Source organism: Microcaecilia unicolor, chromosome 3 (genome assembly GCF_901765095.1).
Source record: "Microcaecilia unicolor chromosome 3, aMicUni1.1, whole genome shotgun sequence".
Classification (NCBI taxonomy): domain Eukaryota; kingdom Metazoa; phylum Chordata; class Amphibia; order Gymnophiona; family Siphonopidae; genus Microcaecilia; species Microcaecilia unicolor.
In genome coordinates, this window is record NC_044033.1 from 211,406,043 (window position 1) to 211,420,087 (window position 14,045).

The following is a 14,045-nucleotide window of genomic DNA, read 5'->3' on the forward strand; positions in this document are numbered from 1 at the left end:
TGTACCTCCCTGGCGATTGACATAGGCCACAGCCGTGGCATTGTCCGACAGGACCCGTACTGGCTTCAACGCCAGTACCGGGAGAAACTCCAAAAGCGCCAACCAAATGGCTCTGAGTTCCAGGAGGTTGATAGACCACTTTGCCTCTGCAGGAGACCAGAGCCCCTGCGCTGTCCTTCCCAAGCAGTGGGCTCCCCAGCCCGTCAAAGAGGCGTCTGTCGTGACGACAACCCACTCCGGGGTCCAAAGAGGCATTCCTGCGGACAGCTTGTCTGGCCTCAGCCACCAGCTCAGCGCCTTGTGCACCACCGGATCCAAGGGAAGGCACACAGCGTAATCCTCCGAGACTGGAGTCCATCGCTGCAGCAGAGAGAGCTGTAGAGGTCTCATATGGGCCCTGGCCCAGGGCACTACTTCCATCGTGGCCGTCATAGAGCCCAACAGCTGCACATAGTCCCAAGCCCGAAGAGGAGAGGCTACTAGGAATTGGTCCACCTGAGCCTGAAGCTTGACAATCCGATTTTCTGGCAGGAACACTCTGCCCACTTGGGTGTCGAAACAAACTCCCAGATACTCCAGGGACTGAGTTGGGCGCAGCTGGCTTTTCTCCCAGTTGATGATCCACCCCAGGGAGCTCAAAAGAGCAATCACCCGGTCTGAAGCTCTGCCGCACTCTGCATAAGAGGGGGCTTGGATCAACCAGTCGTCCAGATAAGGATGGACTTGTACTCCTTCCTTGCGTAGGAAGGCCGCGAATACCCCCATTACTTTGGAGAAGGTCCGCGGAGCAGTAGCCAACCCGAACCGGAGGGCTCTGAACTGGAAGTGTCGGCCCAGGACCGCAAAAGGCCAGATGGGAATATGCAAGTAAGCTTCCTTGATGTCCAAGGATGCCAGGAACTCCCCTGCCTTCACTGCCGCTATAACAGAGCGGAGAGTCTCCATTCGGAAGTGTCGAACTTTCAAGGCCCGATTGACCCCTTTGAGGTCGAGGATAGGCCGTACAGAATCTCCTTTCTTTGGTACCACAAAGTAAATGGAGTAACGTCCCTTGCCAAGCTGATCTTCTGGCACCGGAACGACCGCACCCAGGCGGATCAGATTGTCCAAAGTCTGCTGCACTGCTACAGCTTTGACCGGAGACTTGCAGGGAGAGTGCACAAATCCGTCTCTTAAGGGTCGGCAGAACTGTAGCTTGTAGCTGTTGGATTATTTGTAGTAAATAATTAGCAGATTTTAGTACACACAGCTTCAGCTTTAGAAATGTTAATTTCTTTCTTCATCTCTCTCTCATTCACCCCTGAATAATTCACTGCTGAGTCACTTTAAAGTTGAAGTAACAAAACATCTGTTTACTCACAGTTTGCAGTTAGATTATAATCAGACAGGCTTATATATACATATTACTATACATTTGTATTATCAGCTCCTTCCATGTGCTTAGATGGTAATGGATGCTCACACCACCATAGATCCTCTCAGGTTAGGAGAGATCATGAGCTCCATGTGCTCCATGTGCTGCATGTGCTGCATCTATCCCCCACAGGAAGTTGCATAGCAGTGTGACCTCTCTAAGTAATTCACATCAGAGGTCACAGAGTAATCACAGAGAAATAATAGGTGACAGGCAATGCATGTAAAATACAATAAATTCCAACAAACCCCTTCTCATGCATAACTGTCATGCAATTATTTATTCATACAAAGTCCAAGCTTTATACGCAGATTCACAAAATGTTCTCTGGGTAACGGTTTGGTCATGATGTCAGCTGGCATCTCACTGGTGTGACAATAGTGTAGACTGATGACCCCTTCTTTCGCCAACTCTCGCACGTTGTGGTATTTCGTTGCGATGTGCTTGGTGCGTGACTGAACCTTGTCATTCTGTGACAGTCGGATGCAGCTCTGATTATCTTCCATTATCTGGATTGGTTTCTTTTCAGCTATTCCAAAATCCAGCAAAAGTTTTTCAATCCACATCAGTTCTCTGCACGCTTCCGATACGGCCACGTATTCAGCTTCTGTAGAAGACAAACTCACAATACTTTGTTTATGACTGGCCCATGAAATGTGTACATTTCCATACATAAACACATATCCACTTGTGGATTTATAATCAGAATGATCCCCTGCCCAATCTGAATCACAGTAACATATTAGTTTTGGATTACTATTGGCTGAAATCTTTAATTTACAATCAATGGTACCCTTTAAATACCTTACCATCCTTTTAACTGCAGTCCAATCTGATTTGGTAGGTGAGCTGACCCTTCTGCTCAAAATTCCTACTGCATTTGCTATATCAGCCCTGTATGTGGTAGCTAGATATAAAAGCTTACCTATGGCTGATCTATATTGGATGTTATCTGGTAAAGGTTCTCTTACTGTTTCATCCTTCAGAAAATCAGTGATCATGGGAGTGCTTACAACTTGGGCATCTTGCATACCTAAACTTTCAATAAGCTCATTTATTTTCTGCTTCTGGCTTAGAAGATAAGAACCATCATTTTGTTTCTCAATTTCTATACCAAGATAGTATGACACATTACCCAGTTCTTTTATCTCAACATTCAGGTTTAAACACTTTACAATGTCCTTGTACTCTTGCTCACTTTTGCTTGCAATGAGCAGATCATCAACAAAAGCTAAAATGTATGCATATTGTCCATTTGTGCACCTAGTGTACAAACATTTATCTGCTTCACCTTGCTTAAATCCTAAATTTGTCAATATTTCATGCAATTTTTCATTCCAACATTTTGCACTTTGCTTTAATCCATAAAGACCTTTGTTTAATTTACACACTAGCTGTCTTTGTTTTGTATTTATGAAACCTGTTGGCTGTTCCATGTACAAGTCTTCAGTTATATCTCCGTGAAGAAATGCTGTTTTCACATCAATGTGGTTGACTTGCATGCCTTTTGAGACTGCAATGCTCAGAAGTGTTCTGATTGTCGTGTGTTTCACTACAGGTGCAAACACTTCATCAAAATCTTCTCCATATTTTTGAAGATATCCCTTTGCCACTAATCTGGCTTTATACCTTTCCACTTTTCCTTGTGCATTCCTTTTTAACTTGAATACCCATTTGCATCCTATAGCTTTCTTGCCAGGAGGTAATTTTGTAAGAATCCAAGTATTATTTTTATCCAATGCATCAATTTCTTCTTGTGCAGCTTTATGCCATTCAGCAGCTTCTTCTGCTGGCATTTTCTCAATCTCATCCCATGTTAAGGGCTCTTGAGCTTCTGCTGACTTTGTTAGGTAAGACAGTCTTGGGGGTGGAACACCTTTGTTTTCCCTGGATGAGCGTCTGACAACAGGTTGGTCTGACCTTTCCGCATCCTCAAAATCTGAGAGTTCTTCTCCAATTGATTCCCCTTCTCCAACTGTACTGTCTTCTTCAATGATCCTTTCTGTGTCTGTTTCCTCTGCCTGTTCCTCGTTAGATACAGATGAGTTGCTTTCAGACATCTGCCTTGGTATGGCATTTATATACACTGGCATGTCTATTATGGTTCTAGTTTCATATTCTGGATGATAAGGCTCATCTGGGATAATCCAGCCTTTATCAACCCTTTTGTTTTCATCAAAATATGTAACATGTCTTATGCCAACAATGCCAGTTTTCAGATTCAAAATTCTATATCCTTTGTGTCCTGGAGTATAGCCAACTAAAATGCCCCTTTCTGTTGTGGAATCCAGCTTATGCCTTCTTTGCTTTGGTACATGAGCATATGCTGTACTTCCAAATGTTCTTATGTGTGACAGGTTTGGCTTCCTACCATGCCATGTCTCATGTGGTGTGCGCTCCGCGCCTTTAGTTTGCATTCTGTTTTGTAGGTACACTGCTGTGAGAATGGCTTCCCCCCATAGTCTTTTAGGGAGATTGCTATCTGACAGCATACATCTGGTCATTTCCACAAGTGACCTAAATTTTCTCTCTGCAACAGAATTTTGTTCTGGTGTATAAGCTACTGTTGTGATATGTTGAATGCCTTCTTGTTCTAGAAATGTGCGCATGCTTTGTGAAGTGAACTCACCACCATTGTCGGTCTGAAGAACCTTTGGTTTTCTTTCAAATTTATTGCTCACCATGGCTACGTATTTCTTCAGCATGTCTGTGACTTGACTTTTCTCTTTCAGCAAATAGGCCACACAATATCTAGAGAAATCATCCAAGAATATTAGCACAAATCTGTTATTTCCCAATGATGGGATATTAAACGGTCCACATAAGTCACTGTGTATTAAGTCCAGTACTTTATTACTCCTATTTCCTGTGTATGCAGGAAATGAGGGTCTCACACCTTTTTGAGTAACACAGTCTATGCATTTCTCCATTTTACCAGCATTTGCACTTATCTGAATGCCGGTGGCTAGTTGCTTACTGTAAAGATCCTGGATCACCTTAGAATCACGATGTCCCAGGCGGCGGTGCCAGATTTCCAGACTACATTTACCATCATTCTTCCTTACTTGCGCCATATGTGAGGCTTCACCTGAAATGCTCAGTTTATAAACATCATTATGCATAAAAGCTTCAGCATACACTTCATCATTTTTAGAGATTGTGCACTTACTGTTTTCAAAATGAATCACAAATCCCTTCTTATCTAATGTAGATACACTAAGCATATTGCAAACTGCTTGGGGAATATACAAGACATCACTTACAGGAATCTCTTTAACTTCATTAGACACTTTGCATTTTAAGAATCCAATACCTTTTGCTTGGATCTTAGCAGTCCCTGCGTTTGCAGTTTTAAGAATACCTTCCTCTGGACACATTTCCTGAAAGAAATCTTTACAATTGGTTAAATGGCATGTGCTCCCTGAATCCAAAATCCAAGTACTTTCATTTGAATTATTATTTACCATAGTCAAAGATTTTTCTGCCATTAGAAAGCCCTTGTGTTTATCTTTGTCCTTCATACATTTCCTGGTTTGAAAATTCTTTAGTTCCATTGGCTTAGGTGAGCTAGAGGGAGTGTTTTGTGTTTCCTTACACCATTTAGATACATGTCCCTCCTTTCCACATGAGTAGCAAATCAGCTTGCCCTTGGGTGGAGTTTTCCCATAGCTCCGCTTTCCTCTGTTCTTTGCCAAGAAATTTGTTTCATTTCTCTCTGACTGACTTTGAGAACACATCTCCTCAGAATCATTTATTATGCATTCCTGCCTTAGTTTTGATGTTGCCTGTTCAAAAGATTGCCCTTCAATGGCCTCATTTACAGACCTAAAAACATCAAACTTCTTTGATAGTGAGGTAAAAAGAAATGCTCTTTTCAATGCATCACACATGGGAATTCCAGAAAGTTCTAACTTTTGAAATGAAGACATAAGATGCATAATGTGATCATTACATTTACTTTTATCCCTTAATTTGGTTTCATTCAACTCTGCTAACCAAATTGGTTGCTGCTTTGCATATGTAGTTGCATACATAGTTCTCAGTTTATATAAAATGTCCTTTGGTGTATCTTTTCCCTCCACTAATATGGCTTGTTTCTCTGAGAGAGCTTCCAAAAGCATGCACTTCACATAATAGTTTGCATTGTCCCATTCAGCCATATTTTCAGCTGTTCTGTCTTGGTCTAAGCATATATCTAATCTTTTTGCTCGAAGGAGACATATGAATCTTAGTTCCCACTGCCGATAATTAAACTCAGTTAATCTAGGCACCTTGAGAGAATAGAAAAATGGTGAATTTCCTCCCTCAGCCATTTTCTTAGCCTTCTGTCTGCTGTGTGGGGGGAGAGAGAGACAAACTGAATCTTTCCTTTAAAACTTAAGAGAAAAATGTGGCCTTTTTTTCTGCCTGGTAATATTTCTCTTCTTTTTCAATTCCTGGCCCTGGGCCCATAACCCTTTTGTTGGATTATTTGTAGTAAATAATTAGCAGATTTTAGTACACACAGCTTCAGCTTTAGAAATGTTAATTTCTTTCTTCATCTCTCTCTCATTCACCCCTGAATAATTCACTGCTGAGTCACTTTAAAGTTGAAGTAACAAAACATCTGTTTACTCACAGTTTGCAGTTAGATTATAATCAGACAGGCTTATATATACATATTACTATACATTTGTATTATCAGCTCCTTCCATGTGCTTAGATGGTAATGGATGCTCACACCACCATAGATCCTCTCAGGTTAGGAGAGATCATGAGCTCCATGTGCTGCATGTGCTGCATCTATCCCCCACAGGAAGTTGCATAGCAGTGTGACCTCTCTAAGTAATTCACATCAGAGGTCACAGAGTAATCACAGAGAAATAATAGGTGACAGGCAATGCATGTAAAATACAATAAATTCCAACAGTAGCCGTCTCTGATGACTTCCAGCACCCAAGCTTCTGAAGTTACCCTGGTCCACTCGCCCAGAAACGAGGATAGGCGTCCTCCAATCTGCTCTGAGCCATGGACCAGGGCCCCGTCATTGGGTACAAGACACTGGGGGAGGACCGGAGGACGCACCTCCGGGACGGCGGTCTCTGCGAAAGGAATGCTGCTTGGGGGAGAAGTTCCTTTTGAAGGAAGAGGGGGCAGAGGAGCCCGACTTGCCCAGGCGATACCGACGGGCTTCCTGAAACCGTCTTTTGGAGGAACCGGGGCGGGCACCACTGGCCCGAGCCCTGACCTCCGGTAACCTCTTGCCCTTAGACATGCCGAGATCGGTCACAATCTTGTCCAGCTCGACCCCAAAGAGCAGCTTGCCTTTAAAAGGCAACTTAGCCAGGCGAGACTTAGAGGCGTGGTCAGCAGACCAATGCTTCAGCCAAAGCCAGCGCCGCGCAGAGACTGTCTTAGCCATACCTTTAGCCGAGGCTCTCAAGACATCATACAGCAAGTCTGCCAAGTAGGCCAAGCCCGATTCCAGGGCCGGCCAATCAGCCCACAAGGAAGGATCCGAGGGGGAAGCCCGCTGCACAATCGTAAGACACGCCCTGGCCACATAGGAGCCACAAACTGAGGCCTGCAAACTTAAAGCAGCCGCCTCGAAGGACGACCTTAAGGCCGCCTCCAATCTTCTGTCTTGGGCGTCCTTTAGGGCCGTGCCACCTTCCACCGGCAACGCCATTTTCTTAGTCACCGCAATGATTAAAGAATCCACGGTAGGCCAAAGAAAGGCCTCCCGTTCACCTTCAGGGAGAGGATAGAGGCGGGACATAGCCCTAGCCACTTTAAGGCTCGCTTCTGGGAAATCCCATTGAGCCGAAATCAAGGTGTGCATGGCTTCATGCACGTAGAAGGTTCTAGGCGGGCGCTTCGTCCCCAGCATAATGGCAGAGCCAGCAGAGGCTGAGGGAGAGACGTCCTCCGGGGAGGAAATCTTCAAAATGCTCATGGCCTGCGCTAACAGGTTGGGCAAATCCTCTGAGCGAAAGATCCATGCTGCAAAGGGGTCATCCGCTCCATCCGAGCGGGAATCCGTCTCCTCCAAGGAATCTCCAAAGGACTGTTGGGAGAACTCAGATACGCTGCCCTCATCTACATCAGAGGAGACAGAATCCTCTAGGGCCTGGAAATCCACCCGAGGGCGTTTGCTTCCGGAGGCCTCAACCCCTTTATCAGACAGGGGAGCAGGGGCAGTGTTTTGCATAAGAAAAGCCTGATGCAGCAGCAAAATGAACTCAGGGGAGAAACCCCCCAAACTGTGCACTTCTGCAGCTTGGGCCACGGCCCTAGACGCACCCTCAACCGGCGCTCGCAAGAGCGGGGGAGAAACATGCTGTGCATACAAAATGGCGTCTGGCGCGAAACTCCGAGAAGGAGCCGCGCGGGAAGAACGGCTCTTAACTTTGGCAGCTTTCTTGCCGTCGCCCGAATCAAGGGCGACCATAGCATTAACGTCTCCCACCTTGAGGGAGGCCCAAGAAGCTGTCCGAGCAGAGTGGCCGGCCAAAATGGAGGGGGCGAGCTGCGGGGGATGGGCGCTTATGGCGGGAAAAACCGCCGCACTGGAGGAAGAACCGGGACACTGACCGGACTCCAAACTGACGCCCAAAAAAAGCGATTCAGGCTTTGAAACCCCCGCATCCCCGCCTACGCGGTCCGGGGAGCGATTCTTCGTGCCCTCGCCCTCCGACGCCAAAAGCCACGTGGAGACCGATCGGGGAACCCCCTGCCCGCTACAAAAGGTAAAAATTATCTGCTTCTCGCTCCGAGCTGTAATGAACTGGTGTCCCAGTGAGCAACTGCAATAAACGCTGATATAAACGTTGAAATAAACGCCCTTAAAGGACGTTCAAATTTTTTTTTTTTTTTTTAACGGAGCCAGCGGGAGGAGGGAGAAAAGGAGGGACCTGGCACCACCAGATTGTAAGCTCTTTGAGCAGGGACTGTCTTTCTTCTGTGTTTGTACAGCGCTGCGTACACTTTGTAGCGCTCTAGAAATGTTAAATAGTAGTAGTAGTAGTTTGCACTTGCTCAAGAAGAGCCCTCAACCCCAGGTACTCAACAAAACCTAAGAATTAGGCTTGGAGACCTAGCCAGAGCTGCTGCTGTGTGTGACCACCACCTGCTGAGATAGAGAACATACTGAGGAGTTTCCGGCAGCACATGACCACATATAGGGAGGCAAAAGGATTGCTCTCTATCTCCACCTGCTGGTAGATGGACACAACCCACCAGTCTATGGATTGATCAGCATGATGATATGGAAAATATTTTACGTTAGCAACCCTGAATATAAAGAATCACCCTGCTGGCTCAGTAACAGAACAGCACTAACATGCAGAATAGGTCAAATCCCAAATTAGCATCCCCTGACTGATCCCTGCTTGAAGACCTACCACCTTTGTAACTAAAACTTTTTCACTTAAATATCAACAGTATCTCTGTACATTCTAACATTCTTCCCACATACAGTATTAAATAATTTTTGCTACAGTATCAATCCATTTCATAGTTACCATTGAATGTTACTGAAAGTTTATTATTGAAACTACATAAAAGACATTAAAGTATCACCAATCCCAAGGTCACAGCTTTTTTTTTTCTCTATGCAAGTATTTGAAGAATAGGTTATGAGATTTATGCATGCTTCATTATATTATACTAGCGAATCTAGCACAGCAAATGTGATAATGCCCATAGGAATTGAATGGGCCAGAATTGCTAGCGTGGCTTTGTAAAAGAGCCCTTACATTTGGGCCCTATTATCAAACAGCTAAAAGGCCCTTTTACTAAAACTCAGCGCGCACTAAATGCTAAGAAGCCCATCTTATACCTACAGTATAGATTTCTTAGCATTTCGCACTGGCTAAACTTTAATAAAAGGGCCTTTTAAGTTTTTATCTGAAAATTCATCTTCATGTTTTGCTTAACAATTTAGGCCTCCCATTTATTTGCCTAGACTCAAGAACTTAATTTAGTACTGATTTTTAATACTGGTCTCATAATAATCTCTTAACTCCCCCCCCCCCCTACCCTAAATCCACTCCAGTCACCACCCCTAGTTACATTATTGTGTTACATAAGTATTGCCATACTGGTCTGGGACTGATCAAAGGTCCATCAAACCCAGCATCCTGTTTCCAACAGTGGCCAATCCAGGTCACAAATACCAGACAAGATCCCAAAAATGTACAAAACATTTTATGCTGCTTATCCCAGAAATATTTTCCCCAAGTCAATTTAATAATGGTTTACAGACTTTTCCATTAGGAAGCTGTCCAAACCTTTTTAAAACTCTGCTGAGCTAACTGCCTTTACCACATTTTCTGGTTCTTAAATGCTCTTACATTTAGGAGTCAGCATTTGTACTTAAAATTTCACTAGACACTCTCAGCCCTGGTAAATTTCGAGAGCCAATTTGGAAGCACAATTAGAAGACATAACAGACCCACTGTTTTTGCCTCTGAAGTTGTCAATTATAACCCGCCTAGAACTTTTGACAAAATATGACTTAATAAATGGGTAACATACATTAAGCACAGCATTTCTGCCTAAACTTCAAAAATATTTATTCAAACTCACTGAACATTAACTTATGACTACATTAGCTCATATTCACTTACAAAATCAAATGAATAAACTAAATAGGTCGACTTATAACTGGAACAGTAATTTATTATGGGATCTTAATGTAACTTTTTTTTTCATATATTCATCACTGGCTAGTCACTTTATGTACATTATATGCCATTATTTTATACTAAATTCATTTAAAAGTGCACTTAGAGCACAGACCAATCGCTGTCAATTACATTTCTGAGGAGATCTCTCTCCTCGCCCACCCCCTGGCTCTCTCACCCGACTCGTGCCGCGGGAGGCCGCCGCTGATATTGCGGAAGACGGCACTAAAGGAGACAAAACGTACGAACTCGGCGGCCGTGCAGAAAGCGAAAAGGAAGCTGAGAAGGGAGAGGGCAGCCAGGGGCAGAGCACGAACCAAGGAGACCGCCATAACCGCGGCCGAGAGGACGGAGAGATCTGAAAGGAAGGGGGGGATTTTGCCGCGCGCTAGCCCCTCTCTACAGGTTACAGCGGCCACCTGCGTCCCAATCTCCCCTCTTCGGAATGGGATGTTCCAAGTGGGTTGGAAAAAGCAAAACAGCGTTCCCAACGGTCTAGGCGTCGCGCGCCCTTGGCTGGGTGTGGTCGGGTAGTGGAGCGCGGGAGGGCGGTGCTGAGAGGGGATGCACGGGCCCCTCCCCCTCAGACCCCCCCCCCCCGGAGTGTCTTCATGGTTGATCCTAGCTAGGACTTGAATTTGCATGGGGATAAACCATTCTCGAAATGGGGTGGGGAACAAAGGTTGTGAAGGAAGAAATGTAAATGCGAAACGGGGTGGAGAACAAAGGACGTGAAAAGAAAAAAACACACATTTTCTTAACTTCGTTTACTATTGTGTATATAACGATTTTAGTAGGGAATTTTTGTTTAAATCGCTTTGAATTACTCTGCTTTTATTCATAAACAATGTAAAGTAGAAGTGAGTGTGGCATATATTTTATCAAAGCTAGCAGGGCGAATACTTACAAGGAGCCCGGCTAGCTCAGTCGGTAGAGCATGAGACTCTTAATCTCAGGGTCGTGGGTTCGAGCCCCACGTTGGGCGAAATTTCATATTTTAGTTGTAAATTCATTATATGGAAGTGTTGACTTAATTTTTTTTACATTTATTGCAGTTTTAAATTTAACTCAAATGCAGGACAATTCTATATTCCTGACTCAGGTCAGGAAATATACAGATCTTCCCATCCATATATAATATAGCACAATATGGGTTGTGGTTGACGGGGGGGAGGGGGGGGGGCTAGCAAGAGCTGCTTATAGCCGGGGAGAGAGCCTGCGGGAGGGGGGGGGGGAGAAGGGGGCAATCTAATTCATGTTTAATGTGGGATAAAATGCCATAAATAAAAATAAACTTTTAATGTTGAGCACCTGATTCTCAAAGTGGATATATTCCAAACACTATGAAAATAAAATGATTTTTTCTACCTTTGTTGTCTGGTGACTTTGTTTTTCTGATCATGCTGGCCCAGTGTCCAATTCTGCTGCTATCTGTCCTCTTAACTCCATTTCCAGGGCTTCCTTTCCATTTATTTCTTTCCTTTCTTCCTTTCTTCTTCATTTCTGGTCCTCAGCTTCTGCCTATTTTCTTCATCCATGTGCAGTTTTTCTCCTCTCTTCCTTTGCCCTCTTCTCATCTCCTTCTTCACCCTTCCCTCTCCTCCATCCATGTCCAGCAACCCTCCTCTCCTCCTGCCCTCCATCCACCCATGTCCAGCAGCAACCCTCCTCTCCCCTGCCCTCCATGCACCCATGTTCAGCAACCCTCCTGTCAAACAGCCTGCCGAGGCCCGAACAACGAGGCCGCCGCCGCCAGGCAAACCATTTCCCACCCTCCCACTCAGCGATGGGGGGTGGGGCTGAAGGTCCGGAGGACCTCCGGTCCCCCCCCCCACGATCCTCCCCCATGTTCATGGAGGGCTGGAGATCCGGTGGGTCTCCAGCCCCCCAAACCCCCACAAATCGTTGATTGGCCGCCTCCGGCCAAAGGATCGCCCACACGGTGATGTATCGATGGGGGTGGGGGCTGTAGGTCCGGTCCCAACTCCTCCCCCCCCAGCGTTCTACTTAGATTCCCTGGTGGTCCGTGGTGTGGTGTGGTGTTGTGAACCCCCCCCTCCCGACCCCCCTACCTTTTATTGGAGGAGGGATGCAGCCTGCCTGCCTCCCTCCTCTTCTAGTCAGTCGACGGCCAAAATGGCGGCGCCCAGCCCCGCCCATTGCATCCTGGGATGCGCTGGGCGGGGCTACAGACCATGTCGGCTGCAAACTCTGGCGCTAGTATGGCGTTAACAGCCTCTAGCGCCGGAGTTTGCTTTTGATCATGAGGGCCAGAGATAGTGGGGCTTCTGCCCTCTCTCCCCTCCCCCCTCTGAGTCCTTCACTGTTACAGAGAGAGCGATTTGATTTCGTGCTTTGCTGTGTTTTCCTTCACTGTTTGTGTTACAGAGAGAGCGAGGGCGGGGCAGACACTCATGGGGAAACCTATATAATATAGCACAATATGGGTTGTGGTTTATTGATTTATATTTTGTACATACAATACATAAAGATAAAATACATCAATAAAATACAATTTAAATTAAAATATCATTAAATATCTTCACAGATTTAAAAATATAATAAAAGTAAATGCTGCCATACTGTGATCACAAATGCTTTAGCAAACAAAACTCATTTTGGTAATTTTCTAAATACAATAGCCTTTGATATTGTCCTCCTTGTTGCACTGTTGAGGTCCCACTTTTGGGTTCAGTTTTGCTCATTGTTATAGAATAAGCTTGGATTTTGGTGCGAAACACTAAAATGCGCTATGCAGAATCTGGGGGATAGTGCATAACTACAAGGGGGTGTATATGTGGGCGGAGCACGGGTGGGACTCCCACTTATGGGCACAAATTATAGAATAGCGTCAGTGGCACACGCCACTTGCTGCACTGAGGTGCAGCCATTTAAACACCTGTCATAGACCTGGCATCAGTGGCACTGTTCCCTCCAAGCTAAGCAAGTCCTCCAACTGCATTGCTACCAGTAGAGGGCGGTGCTTCAATATTCTGTTTTCAATCACTAGGGACAGGTAGCTTCCCTGGAGTCCTGTAGAACTTGTCTATCCCTCACTATTGAAATGTGATAGTGAAACAGTGCCCCCCTCCCCACTGGCAGGACTGTAGATGGAGGACTCACTCAGCATCAGGGGCGTAGCCAGCCTTCCGTGGGTGAGGGGTCCAGAGCCCGGGGGGAGGGGGCACATTTTAGCCCTCCCCCCGGCGCCGCCCCCCCACCGCCGAAATTGCCGCCCCCCTCCCACCGCGACCCCGCTGCTGCTGCAGCCTACCTTTACTTTTGCTGGCGGGGGATCCCACTCCCCGCCAGCCGACGTCTTCTTCTTAGTCGCTTCCCGCTCTTCAATTTGTTTGCTGACGTCCTGCACGTTGTACGTGCAGGACGTCAGACTCAGAGAACAGAACTGTTCTCTGAGTCTGACGTCCTGCACGTACAATTACGTGCAGGACGTCAGCAAACAAACTGAAGAGCAGGAAGGACTGAGAAGACGTCGGCTGGCGGGGAGTGGGATCCCCCGCCAGCAAAAGTAAAGGTAGGCGGCGGCGGGGGCGGGTTCGCCGGGAGGGGGGTCCTGGGGTGAATCTGCGGGGGCCCCGGCCCCCTCAGGCCCCACGTAGCTACGCCACTGCTCAGCATAGAGGGAACAGCAGTCACTAGGTGTGCCTACATTTAGGAACGCCGAGGGTTTACGCTAGTATTCTGTAGCAGAATCTGGGCCCGCAGATGCCATTATAGAAAACTCCTTGGCCTCCATCAGGGCACCTACCTCTAAAGTGCCCCATTATAGAACTGCCCCCAACATGCTCACATGGACCATCATTTCATTTTCATTTAAGTATGTACATACTGCTTATTATTATTACATTTGTATCCCACATTATCCCACCTTTTTGCAGGCTCAATTCATCGTGGATACTGGAAATAGAAAAGAATGTACATTTGGATTTACAGCAAGTTTTGGG

At 45.9% G+C, this 14,045-nt stretch overlaps 1 protein-coding gene and 1 non-coding gene across 2 annotated transcripts in view; one reads left to right on the forward strand and one right to left on the reverse strand.

Moving 5' to 3' along the window:
* Nucleotides 1–10,567, reverse strand: part of NRM (nurim) — a 39,186-nt gene extending 28,619 nt beyond the window's left edge. Inside the window, exon 1 of the mRNA XM_030197386.1 lies at nt 10,259–10,567. Within this exon, the coding sequence (XP_030053246.1) occupies nt 10,259–10,412 (154 nt within the window). The 5' untranslated portion in view covers nt 10,413–10,567. The remainder of the gene's footprint in view (nt 1–10,258) is intronic.
* Nucleotides 10,568–10,992: 425 nt separating this feature from the next.
* TRNAK-CUU lies at nt 10,993–11,065 on the forward strand. The gene has a single exon. It is a non-coding gene; the product is annotated as a tRNA-Lys (tRNA).
* Nucleotides 11,066–14,045: the final 2,980 nt, after the last annotated feature.